This window comes from Sebastes umbrosus, chromosome 18 (assembly GCF_015220745.1).
Source record: "Sebastes umbrosus isolate fSebUmb1 chromosome 18, fSebUmb1.pri, whole genome shotgun sequence".
NCBI classification, from domain to species: domain Eukaryota; kingdom Metazoa; phylum Chordata; class Actinopteri; order Perciformes; family Sebastidae; genus Sebastes; species Sebastes umbrosus.
The window spans coordinates 22,662,058-22,675,057 of NC_051286.1; the positions used below are offsets into that span (position 1 = coordinate 22,662,058).

At 43.4% G+C, this 13,000-nt stretch overlaps 1 protein-coding gene across 2 annotated transcripts; it reads right to left on the reverse strand.

Moving 5' to 3' along the window:
- Nucleotides 1–181: 181 nt before the first annotated feature.
- rmdn3 (regulator of microtubule dynamics 3) lies at nucleotides 182–11,831 on the reverse strand. Of its 2 annotated transcripts, none has more exons than XM_037750257.1 (12): nucleotides 11,228–11,831; nucleotides 9,340–9,529; nucleotides 8,720–8,863; nucleotides 7,626–7,998; nucleotides 6,833–6,944; nucleotides 5,693–5,753; nucleotides 5,498–5,573; nucleotides 5,336–5,413; nucleotides 5,034–5,132; nucleotides 3,202–3,255; nucleotides 1,806–1,886; nucleotides 182–1,586 (listed from the first exon to the last, which is right to left on the reverse strand). In XM_037750257.1, the coding sequence occupies exons 1-12, from the start codon at nucleotides 11,439–11,441 to the stop codon at nucleotides 1,524–1,526; spliced, it is 1,545 nt and encodes a 514-aa protein (XP_037606185.1). In that variant the 5' UTR covers nucleotides 11,442–11,831; the 3' UTR covers nucleotides 182–1,523. The 2 variants fall into 2 exon arrangements, with proteins under 2 accessions (XP_037606185.1, XP_037606186.1); XM_037750258.1 differs by having other exon boundaries at nucleotides 6,833–6,935; nucleotides 11,228–11,830.
- Nucleotides 11,832–13,000: the final 1,169 nt, after the last annotated feature.

Sequence of the window (13,000 nt, forward strand, 5' to 3'; positions counted from 1 at the left end):
AGCAGTGTGTGGTGGTGTCTGTTTCTGCAGAGACCCTGCAGCCCTCGGCCTGGATTCTCTTCGTTCTTCTTATTTTGCTTTACTCAAAATAGTTTCTGGGCGGTGTGTTTACAACCAGCAACTGACAACGGTTCCATATTCTACCTTTTAAACACATGCAACTACAAGTTTACAAGACAAGTACAAAAAAAAGAATTTTATTCAGTGTTATCCATCTGTCATTTAAGTGCATATTAACTTTTCATTGCGGAATCAGAATAGTTATTTCACAGCAGCGACTGCGAAAGAATAAATTAAAAATAGAAAACAAAAGTGATGTTAGATCACAAAGTAAATAAGCTGCTTCAAATTTCACTTCAGAAAAATAACAGGAATGTAAAACCACTCAAGTTCAAAGGCAGCAAAATACACTCAACACAGAATAAGGTACAAAAATATTCGGTTACTTTTCAGTCAATATTCAAACAGGAGACTCCATGCGCTCTGTCATTTTACTGAGGTGGCTGCATGTGGTCCGGTACAGTTGTTTTACACCAAATTCACACCGGAGCAGCAGCGAACAGTGGCCGGCTGCCATGCAACATCTATGAAAAACTGCGGCGAAGCGTGGCCAAACTAAAATTGGGAGAAGTTTAACCTAATTATTGCGGCGAGCCACACTTCACCGCTGCCTGGTGTGAATTCAGCATTCTACTACATCATCTATTCATTAAGTGATTTGAAGTTGGAGAAAAAAAACTTGAAAAAAATAATGTTCTGATCAAAATACTACAGTGTTATTTATTACTACATTTATCTCCACAACAAACACATCTGTTAAAGAACAGCTGGGATGGACCCAGCGGAACAATATTAGAATAACTTATAATCCATGAAGACAAAAGTTCTAGTGACTCCCAAAGTGCCTCTCTCTCCCTTTTAAAGCTCTTAAAACATCCCTGATCAAACTGGAAGCTCCGTTTCCAGATCATGTTTCATCACATTTATCAGTCAATGTCAGAAAACGTGCAGTGTTGTGGTAAATTTAGATTATTCTAGATATCTTTTTTCAAACGTGACCCTGTGTAAGCAGGTTTCGGTCCCATTAGTCTCCGTGTTGGAACCCACTTCAAAAACAAAAATACCTTCCCATATAAAACCAAAACCATCTGCCTGACTGGATGGATTCTACTAGAGGGAAGTGACAAAATATGCTGTTGTTTTTTATGTTGTGATCCTTTAAGTACGCCTGTTGAATTAAGAATATGGTGCTAAAACCAAAACATACTTGTCACTGATTATCAGTTAAAAAAAGCCAAACAAATAGAAAACATTAGACACCATAAACATTACGATATATATTACTTATAGTGACTCAATTAAGCCATATTAAAGAAAAATAAATATACATCAATAAACTCCATATCATTTCACAGTGACAGTATGATAAAGGTATCCACCAATGAAGGGGAAAGAAAAAGTGTGTCGCTCATCTGACTGGATAGCCGCGGATCGGCGCCATCTGCTGGATCTCAGGAGAACTTCTATTTTGTCAGATTTTTGTCAGTTAAGACTCGAAGCTGAGCCTCCAGTTTAGACGTGTCATCCTTGGGAATAAAGAAAAGAAAACAATAAAAAAAATGCACATAATTGCGTTACATGCACTTAGTCTCAAGTTTAAATTCTGACACATCTGAGAAATTCAAAGTTTTTGTTTGCTTTTCATTGTAATCTGCAGCACTGAGCTATGCACACAACTCTCAATGCTATAAACAGAAATATTGAAATCTATTTTTTGGTGAATGTCATGTGAAGTGTGCTCTTACATCATTGGAGTTTGTGGGCATCTTCAGAGCCAGCTCAGTCCAGTTGGTGGCCTCGGAGATGTTTCCCAGCTGCTTGTGACACTAACAGTAAAACAACATGATGATTAGTCTTCTAGTCCTCAATCACAACCATAGACTGAGGCTGCGGTCGAAAAGTCAAAAAATGATATTCTAACTTCTTCTCCTAACCACTCTTCCTTTGACCTCGATGGAAAACATCATGAGATCAAGTAAAGATTTGAAGGAGAATTCAGAAGGACAACCGTGGTGTTGAGAGAATATGACCGCACTTTCACTATAGGCTACGTGATTATGATGCGACGGCGGCGGATGTTAGTGACGCATGTCTGCCGTGGTGAAACTACAGTGTTCTGAAGATGAACTACAAAAGGCGCTGCTTCCCCCCGTGTGTTGTGACAAACAGCTTCACCAGCGGTGTGTTAAAGAGCGAAACCACAGGTCCTTCTGCTGCTGGAACACTTTACATCAACATATAATAAATCATTATCTGACCTAACGTGGACAACCGGGGAAAAATATCACTTCATTACCAAGGTTGGAACTGAAATAAAAAAAGGAATACATGATAAATATTGAGTTAATTGTTCGAGTTATGGAGAAGGGGAGGACCATAAACTTCTTCCAGCTTTTAGGACATGTAATATTTATTTATGTTGATTATTTGTTAATTGACAGTTTGCTAAATGTTTACTGTTCATTACCTCCGCCAAGGCCGAAAGCCTAGGAAGGAGGTCATGTTTTCACCGGCGTTGGTTTATTTGTCTGTTAGCAGGATTACTCCAAAAGCCCGCAATGGATTTGATTTAAATCTTTTGGAGGGGTGGGGTTTGGCACAATGAACAATCCATTTGATTTTGGTGGCGATCCGGATCATGATCTGGCTTCGGGAATTTTTTTTTAATAACTCCGCTCAGCCTGTGCATTAACATCACAGACCCAGTTCATAATACTGCAAATTTAAAAAATAGTGCAATACTTTCATCAGTGGGCCATAGACTCAGTCTCCATTGTGTTACCTCATTTGGCGATATATGGTGACTTAACAGACATTTATTTAAATGAAAATGTTTGAGATTGCCACATTAATGTCTGAATCTGATGATCATGAGGCAAGCTCTGAACTTGTGATTTCTAAGTAGATTTATGAACATTGGAGGTATTGCTGAAAGGGTCGCTCTGATTCCAGCAGCATGTGCTGTGTTCAGAATTGACTGACTTATGACTTCAAAAAAGGGGTACGAGTTTTGACTCAAATTGTGTCAGTCGTGTTCAAGTGGTCAATACTGGTTGTGCTACGAGCCACATTGAAAGTCATTCTTTGGTATCATCTACAGTATTAAAAGACCCTGTGGGATCAGTGGATTTGGTCATTTACCTGTGCGATGTAAAGTCTCACCATCTTGGAGAAAGCTGGACTGAGTTCCTCTGCCTGGAATACAGGACACAAGACAAACATTTAATATATTAAGCATTTTTACAATCACAAGGCAATGAATAGAAAATGAAAAGCCCACTAAAGGTGAAGACCCCTCCTTGTTTTTCTCACAGCATTGTGAGTAAGAAGCTCCAAGGTTACTGAGTGTTTTAAGACTGCATTACATCATCCCCACTCTCTCACTGTGTTTACTGTGTAAATGTCTATACAGGAGAAGGTCATTATGGCAGTTTCTGGGATCCCACTTTGTATGTCCCTCACAGACACAAACATAAACGAAGGGCTGTTTGGCACAAAGGTCCTGTTCAGACCTGGTATTAACATGCGTCCTCAGTGATCGGATCACAAGTGGACAGCTTTAAAGCTGCAGTGCGTAGAAATCCGGAAAACGCAAAATCCTGCATCCCCTCGAGCTGCTCTCTCCTCTCTCTCCTCTCTCCGCTCTCCCCTCTCTGTCCGAAGCCCCTCCCCCCACACGAGAACGGGCATATGCACGCGCTTCATACGTGCTCGCTACATCTGAGGAGGCTACCGCAGCGAGCTACACATTACCTTCTAACGACATCAACAGTTTGGACTGTCTTTTTGAAAGTCTGTCTTTCTTTTTTTGGGTTGTTTTGAGGTGTAGGCAGTTGCTGCCAATGCTGGAATAGCAAGCTTTCCAGTAGGTTGTTCCGCCATTGACCGAGGCTTTCACTATCTGCAGAGACCAGACGTGAACGCGCATCTCCTTTTGTGGAACAGCCAATAGGAACGCTCTCTCTGAAATGACCTGTGATTGGTCAAAGTCTGCCGTCACGGGCAAGATTTTCTAAAGCCTGTAAACAGAGCCATGAGGAGGTGCAGAGGTGTAGTTTTCTCTCAGATCACTTGAATTACAATATGCTGAAAGGTTATTATGGAATTTTTGCCAAATTATGCCAAAATATTGTTGCCTACTGCCACTTTAAGCTGATCTCATTTCCCCGCTCTAAATGCAAATAAATACCCAGTAAACACACGGCTAATACAGCAGACGTTGTGACGTAATATTATAGGAATGTCAGTAGTAATATCGTGAATTTGGGTACATTTTATTAAGAGTGCAGAGCTCAAGAGAGCCGGGGAGGAGAGAGAGCGAGCAGGCGGGCGAGTGTCAGCTCTGTGCAAAGCAGCGGAACAAAAAGACCGACACATCTCTGACAGTATGATAATAATGCACTTTGCGTGCCTAGTCTGATAGTCTGTAGATATGTAGCCTATAGATAAGATATATTTTAATAAAATACAGTTGCACTGACAGGATAGAGTAGAGCACAGAGGCTGTTTCCATGCTGACAAGCGCTCACATCTGCCTGTTTATTCACCTGAAGAGCACAGAGATCCCGCATCAGATGAGTAGGCGGTCCTTAATGTGGCTCAGGACACATTCACTACACACTGCTAAAAGAATGTGGCCATATGTGGCCCGGACCACCTCTGAATGTGGTCTGAAACATCCGATCTCAATGTGTCTAGAGTGCTTTCACACCTGTACTTAGAGCTGTCCACTTGTGATCCGATCACATGTTAATAGCAGGTCTGAACAGGGAACTGAGTCACATAAATTGTTGGAGAAAGCCGTAGGTTGCTTATCAACACAACGTTTGCTCTACACTCACACAGCAATAAACAAGAAGTGGTGGAGACCATTTGTTTGCCTCCAGTGGGTGTTCACCACAGAGCCCACAGGATGGATGGACTACATGTGGAGTAGATGTTTAACATGCTCGTCATCTACAGCACTTTGGTACCTTGAGGAAGTTCTCAAGCGCGTCGTGCAGTGTGGAGGTGGGTGGGATCTGGTAGAGGGCAGCGGCCGCCTTCTTCTCCAACCAGTCCAGAGTGGCTACCTGCAGAGACACAGACACACGGCTGTCATGTCTTGGATGAAGTAGCGACATCATCATAACGTCGACTGTCATAAAAATAACTTCTATCATTATATGCTCATGGTTACCGACTGCAGCTTTAAGTTCACAGCGTTGATTTATGGATGGTTGGGTGATAAAGTCAGAGTTAACAATAAGAGCGGAATGCAGCCCCCTTCTCTCACCTCATAGCACCACCTGCCAAGCAGGTAGAAACACATGGGGTCATCATCTCTGAGGGAGATCGCTCGGTCCAGATGCTCCTGAGTGGAGAAAACAAAAAAAAAGATGAAAGTAAAACCCCAAACTGTATTTGAAACAAAACATCAGCTGAATATAGTGTTTACCTTTAATATCTGGCTGCTCTTCAGTTTGCTATGCATGCCCTCATGCTTGCAGTTCAGTCCTGTGAGCACAGCAAACCTGGAGCCAAAGACACGGCATAACTGGGACATCAAAATACAATCGAAAAGGTCACCGGTGGCATCGATATCTATGTAGAGTTGAAACCCAGAATATTAGGTATAAGTTCACCATCTTACCATTTGTGACACTCGGCATTCAGGCCGTTCTTCTTCAGGGCCAACTCTGCCTCATCTCGACCTGAAAACACCAGCTCACAACTCAATGACAAACATTACAATAGTCTCGAAGGTAGAAACAGTCATATTTGACCAACATATGGGTGTTCATGACTGAGGCAGTATAGTTCTGTTTTTAGTTGGGTATTTTCCTTTAACTACTCGAGGTACACGGCAGTGCTGTCTTTTCCACCACCTGAGTGGGTACTGGAATTTGAAAGGTGGAGGATCTTGAGAAGGAAATACTTATAAAGAGACATGGATACTTTATCTTTTAACTTTTGGGTTGCAGACCAACCAACTGAAACTTCTCCCATGTGCCAAGCGTGTAGGAGAACTACGGTGGCTGACGTGAAAACGTGAATACCTCTATCTAGAGCCAGTGTTTGGTTTGTCCCTTCTGGGCTACTGTAGAAACATGGCGGCCGGCGCCTTGGAGAGGACCCGCTCCATATGTAGATATAAACAGCTCATTCTAAGGTTACGAAAACACAATGACTCCTAGTTTTCAGGTGATTATACACTAAAGAAAGCATACTTATTAATATTATATTCCATTTCTGACAATAGATCTCCCTAAATGCTGCAAACTGGTCCTTTAAGCTTTGTTTATACTCACAGAGACACCGTAGCACGGGGCCTCCGTAGATGGCGCGCGCGCTACAAGCATGCACAGAGGTGTTTATGCTCAGCGTGTTGTTCGTTGCAATATGCTCCGAAACGCCAGGAAGCGTACAAACAAAATATTCTGTGGATGTGCGGCGATTTTCGAATAATAATCGACTAATTCCCAGTGATTTTCAAATAGTATTTTTGTTTGGAATGCACATCCCTAGCACTAACATGCACTAAAAGCACGGGCGGCCCGGCAACATCAACAAAGCAAGGAGAAGCTCAGATTGCAACACGCACACAGAGGGAGAGAGACTTCGTTCTCTGCTCAGGTAGACATTACTCCTCTATCATATATCTTTACCCAGCTAATAGTTGTTTGCTGCTATATTAATGCTCTGGATATCACATTTAGCACCTTTAATATAATATTCATATCTGTCTATGTGTGCGTGTGTGTGCGTGTGTGTGTGTGTGTTTGTCCATTACCTTGTTGTGCGTAGATCTTCTTCTGTTGTTTGTCCTCAGTGGACTCGTACATATCACTGTAAGCCCGAGCCAGTCGCCATAGAAACTCCCTGCTGTCTCCGTACTGAGGACACCGAATCAGAAGAACACCAGTCAGTGTCTTTGTAACCAGCAGCTGTTTGGGATCTTCATTTTATCGTAAGGCTTTCTTATGATCAGTACTTTCATATACATGTGTGTGTATGACATGTATACAAGTACTGTATATAGGATTTCTCAAGTATACACCCCGAGTCAATACTTGGTAGGAGCACCTTTGGCAGCAACCACAGCTACCAGTCTTTTTGGGTAGCTAGCTCTGCACAAGGTGGGCACACCTGGATTTGGAGAGCTTGTCCCAGAACTGTTGAAGCTGGGAGAGCTTTGTTGCTGACGCGGCGTCGGTTGTCATGTACTATGACACACTACACGAGATAAAACGATCGATTGTCTCACGCGACACTCATTCATCGTTACCGATCCGAGTCGACACCTTAAGACGGCCGTGTCGGGCTATAATCGGGCTGATATCATGTAGTCTGAACCGAACATAACTCGTTCCACGAAGTATGTTTGTTGCTTAGTGTCAATAAAAATATAATTATAAAAATGTTAAAGGGGGTGTATTCATTTCCTATCCACTGTATACGTGTATTTGTCATCTTTATGTGCTATATAAAATGCTCTTTATTCTATAATTATTATTGTTATCATCAATAGCTTCAGCACTAGTTTACCGTCTTGTGACCAGTGAGTCGGGAGTCCCGTCCCTTACCTCTGCTCTGTTGTCCAGCAGCAGGCGAAAGCCCTCTCCCTTTAAACTGGCGTCTCCTGTGTGGAGGATGTCACTCTGAGCCAGGAGGAGAGCCAGCTCCCCACTGGGAACTTCAGTCACCAGCTGCAGCCTCCCTCCATCTTCTCCATCTTCTCCATCTTCTTCCTCCTCATCCTCCTGATCCTCCTCCTCCTCCTCCAGCAGGCTTCTCTCCTCCACTTCTCCTTCCTGGGAGTCTTCCTGGCGGAGGGTGAGGACGGTGGCACAGCTCCTGTCCTCCTCTTCCTCAGACTCCTGTTCAGCCTCCCGCTCACCCTCCTCTCTGTCCGTGTCACGATCGGTGTAGTCGGACTCCGCGTAGGCCGTCGAGTACCTGGGACATGCACATTATTATTTGATGATTTAAATGACTCATTTCACATCATTTATGATTACGTCTGGTTTCAGTTTTCTATACCTTTAAAAGAGTCAGTTCACCTCAATAACCAAAAAACAAGTCAAGTTTAAACTACCGGCACCAGTCAGGTACTTAGAATTGGCCACTCTTGGCACTATTTAACAGTCTGTAATGGCCTTAGAGATTAACAGGAATTAAGCTAATGAAGCTTGTTAAGAAGCCTTTTAAAAAAAACTGTTCTCAAGTGTGACTAAACATTTACATGCCCTGTACTCCTCCCCGAGTGATATCACAACCTTAAAACATACAGCTATTTTTAAATGAAGAGAACTATTGATTGTTTTTACGGAAAGAAAAATGCTGCGGTGCCGTTGCACCTGTCCCCTGTCCTGAACGGCCCAGCCCAGACAGGTGGTGGAGCGGGAGGTCATCCCCGGTAAAATGCCTAATCCTGGTGAGCTGGGGACTCAGTTGTCTGTTTTGCTCAAACACTACAGCTGGCAATAAATGACGATTTATCCTGTTTGTGCATCAGATTATCGTTGCGGTTGGGCAGCTTGTTAAGCGCTAAAACCACAGCACTGCGTTTCATGCAGCACTGCTGCATGAAACACACTAATCCTGTCAAAGATTAAAAAAAAAAATCAAAATTAGCATCCCTAGTGCTGCTTTGTAACAACACCAACCCATGACATACCCTCCTTCGCTGGTCTCTTCATACGTGCTGGCCATGCCCTGGCTGGCGGTGAAGTAGATGGAGCTGGAGCCGGTGGAGTCAGTGCGCTCCCTGTGGATGACATGGCGCCGCCGACGTACCCGCTGACTGTCCTCCACTCCCTTTCTGAATGTGGGGAAGGGGGGAACACACATTCACATCAGTCAAACAAAACCAACAATCCTGCAGCGTGTTGTACCAGCTATGCGTAAGTTCAAATGTAGCTTTGTCTGACCAACGCAGTGTGGAAGTTACACTATAACTTAGTGAAGTGGTTGCATATTTACAGTAGGGATGCTAATTTTTAATTTTTTTTTCTAACCGAGTTACTGTAGCAGCCATGACGCTGCGTGTATTGTCCCAGTGAGTCTCCACTGCATCATTTAAGTTAGCTCCGAGGTTGTCAGCTGTATGTCTGCACACTCCTCTGAGATTTGCTCAGCTTTTTAGCTATTTTTTTATATTTCTTTTAACCGTTTAACTGATAGCGTTAATCAGTTAAAATTACGATGGCCGTGCCAAAAAACTATTATTCGGCATCATAATGAAAAAGGCTCAGTAGGGCAGAGAGGCTATACATTTCAGTCACCACTGTGACTCACTTGACATCCTGGATAATCTGCACAGCGATGTCCTGCAGGCCGCCTCTCAGCTCGGCCACTTCCGAGCGCAGTGATGACACGCAGGTCAGCACCTGGTCCAGCTGGTTCCTCAGCTCCAGCTGCTGCTCCGGGGACAGGCCCTGCACCGCTGCCTCCACCGCTGCCAGAGCCTGCTGCTGGGCCTCCACTTCTGGAAGAGGAGACAGGAGACAGAACATGTCAGATGTGGGTTTGGACAGTTTAGTCAAGCGTACCCTGATCTACAACCTTTCTCCCACACTCCAAACATGAACATCCATCCGTCCGTACGTCTATTTACCTCTGCTTATCCAGGTTGCGGTGGCAGCAGGCTAAGAAAGGCAGCCCAGATGTCCTTCTCCCTACCTACTTACCTACCTACCTCCTCCAGCTCCCGAGAGATCCCAAGGTGTCCCCAGGCTAGATGAGATATATAATCCAGTATAACTTGGGTCTGTCCCTGGTTTCCTCCGAGCCTTTACAGTGAGGCGTCCAGGAGGCACCCTAATGAGATGCCTGAACCACGTTGACTGGCTCCTTTCAATGCTCCTGTCTGAGCTCTGCATCTGTAGCCTCATAGAACTGCCACTTTAACATGGTGGTGGAGTAGGGAGTGGGGGAAGGAGGTTGTCCTGGGAGCTGTATTGTAGGGGGACAATAGCATCCAAGGCAAACTGGTCCCAGGCTTGGAGTCAAACTAAGAGCCATTCAAACCCCCTAAAGGAGCGGCAACTTTGACAAAAAGTGACTGGAGCTCACCGAGCTCGCTGATCGCCGAGCTCACTGATCAATGCCTAGTGGTCAGACTCAGCCTGAAGGAGTGACATAAGGGCTGCAGCATTGTTGGCCAACTGACTAACTGCAACTTTCAGGGCTAGGTGTTAAGGTCATGTGTGTGGAAGGCATGCTGATCTCAGGCTAATTTCTCTTTAATCTAATTTAGTCATATTTAACATTTCATAATAAATGTTTAAGGGTTTTCAGTGTTTCTAACTGCAGAGATAAGGCATAATGTCAAATGTTGCTATTAACAACAAAGCCTCAAACAAACAAAATCATGTGATGTAATGTGAAAATCCCTTTTAATTACCAATGAAATGTATTCTATTCTCTAACTCAAAAGAGTGAGTGATATTTTCTTTAACTGCAATGCATTTAGGGAAATAATACCTCTAATGTGCCACACTGAATGTGGTAGAGATGATACATCATCATAACTAAAAGAGAGATTTTCTTAAATCCCTTCTGATCCCAGCCAACATGGTTATGTGGACCCCACATGGGTTATGCTGGGGGTACCTGGGTACCAAGTGTGTATGGGCCTAAAATGGACATCTTATCTGGGGCCCACTTGGATCAACTAAGTAGGTCCCACATGGGCTCCCCATGTGGTTCCTAGATGGGTCACTAATGGGAAATTAGTGCATGGGCTCAGAATGGGCAACACAAATGCCACCCACTTGGATCAACTAAGTAGGTCCCACATGGGCTCCCCATGTGGGCTCCCCATGTGGGTTCTAGTTGGGTCACTACTGGGAAATTGGAGCATGGGGCCAACATGGAAACTGTGGACAAACCCACTTACAACCCATATTTCAGGCCATGTAGTCCCCATGTAGTTCCCACATTGAACTTAAACCTGGGTGGGTTTTGGTTTATGTTGCCCAGATTGGGCCCATATAACACCCAGTGTACTCCTGCATGAAGCCCACAAGGGCACTTGGCATGGGGCCATTATGGAACCCATGGACAATCCCATATAGGACCCATTTTTCAGCCCATTTCTTACCCACATGGGCCCCACATACACATGTTGGCTTGGATAGAACCAAGCATCTCTCAGGAGCAGAGCCGAGCAGAGTCAACCCACCCTGATCCCCCTGAGCAGCATCCATCGTGTCCGCCAGCAGCAGCAGCACCGCTTCCTCCGCTCCGTCAGAGAGCCGTGGAGCTGTCCGGGCCTCCAGCACCACTCTCTGGGCTCTCCTCCTGCTGATCTCCCGGTAGATCATGAAGGCGATCAAGCCGCAGCCGGCTGTAGCTCCGACAGCGAGTCCGATTAACCCGGTCCTCCCGAGCGGCATGTCTCCAAACAACGGTCTTTTATCACGTTTATAACGTCACTAACTTACGAGTCACGGACTGTAACGACATCCCTTCAGTCTCTTAGCACGTTAGCCTAACATAATTAGCCTTCCACCGTTAAATGGCTAATAACACACAGTGACGGACTTGTAATTAGCTTCACGCAAATGTTACTATTTTCTCTTGAAACCTAGTTTATATATTTAGACGACACGTTTTAAAGTTTGACGGTAATATAAACACGGTCTGTTTACATCACATGAAGGTGAGCTACTGTCGGCTATAGCGGTGATGATGCTGTGAAACTCTAGAACGTAACTACATCACATCAGCAGCAGCAGCGCTGTCAGCGAGGCTAACGGCTAGCGGCGGCTAACGCAGGGGACAGTAACTTCCGGTTCCAAGTTTCAAAATAAAAGGCGTTGACAATTACAAATTAAAACTGGGATCAGGTGTGTATGTTGATCAGGAATATGATGCATTTTTTTGTTTACATTCCTAGAGATTGTCCTATTAGAAAGAAAGTGCTGGGTGAAATATATATATGCTAATGTAATGTTAATATATATATACTGTATATATATATATTGCACGCCCTTTGCAGACGTTTAGTCATCCATGGCTTTCCTTTATATTTATTTTATATATATATATATAATTTTATTAATTTTATTTCAAAATTTATTTCGGAACATAAAAAAAGAGAATGATCATACAAACAAGTGGACAGTCAGAAAAAAAGTAATATTTACATAAGCAAAAGAAATTGTCAAACACTTGATGCCTTGGTTTACATATTCGAAAAGGAGTGAGAAGAAGTACAAATGTATTTAATCCCACCCCTTCTCCATAAATCATTCATTGATAATTAACCAGCTTCCTTATTGAGCTAAACATATACTCTAATTCATTTTCTTAAACTTGTCTAAATATAATAATTATTACCTTTTATCTCTGTCATACAAAAATATAAATTAATTACTGATATAATTATCCTTATCAAAATATAAATTAAATAAAGTTGTATAATAATAAACTGATTCCATTATGAGATTACAGAAGAAGGAATACGATAACAAAATATTAGAGGACAGTAAAAATAAGAGACTGTTGACTTTGTTAATACTGTTTGTACTGTTTATACTTATTGTGTTATGTGTGATGACTGGATAAAATACTACTACTACTACTACTACTAACTACCTAAAATGACAGAAACTATTTTTGGGAAAAATGTATTTGACTTTGACTTTTTTAGTTTGGTCCATGTCCCATCCGTTAACATGGAGGAGGCGGCCTTTATGACCTAAAGCCTATACTGCAGCCAGCCACCAGAGGGCGATCCAGATGTTTGGGCTTCACGTTTGGAGAGCTGTCATGTCGTCCATCTTTATATACATAGTCTATGTTTGAGACACACAGCCGGTGAAGTGATTCCGACTACTGCTGGCCAGAGGCTAACACGGTTGTGTCTAGAAGGTTGCGCTAACTGTTCAGTCACACCGGAGGAGGGGATGATCACGGCTCCAATGTTTTGAATTTGGACTGCTGTTACCCA

Coding starts and splice junctions, on each gene's coding strand:
- rmdn3 (XM_037750257.1), bottom strand. CDS start 11,441: ATGCCGCTCGGGAGGACCGGGTTAATCGGACTCGCTGTCGGAGCTACA. Junction 5,754..6,832: donor GAAGATCTACGCACAACAAG/GTAATGGACAAA, acceptor TGGTGTTTTCAG/GTCGAGATGAGGCAGAGTTG. Junction 5,133..5,335: donor TTGGCAGGTGGTGCTATGAG/GTGAGAGAAGGG, acceptor GTGTCTCTGCAG/GTAGCCACTCTGGACTGGTT.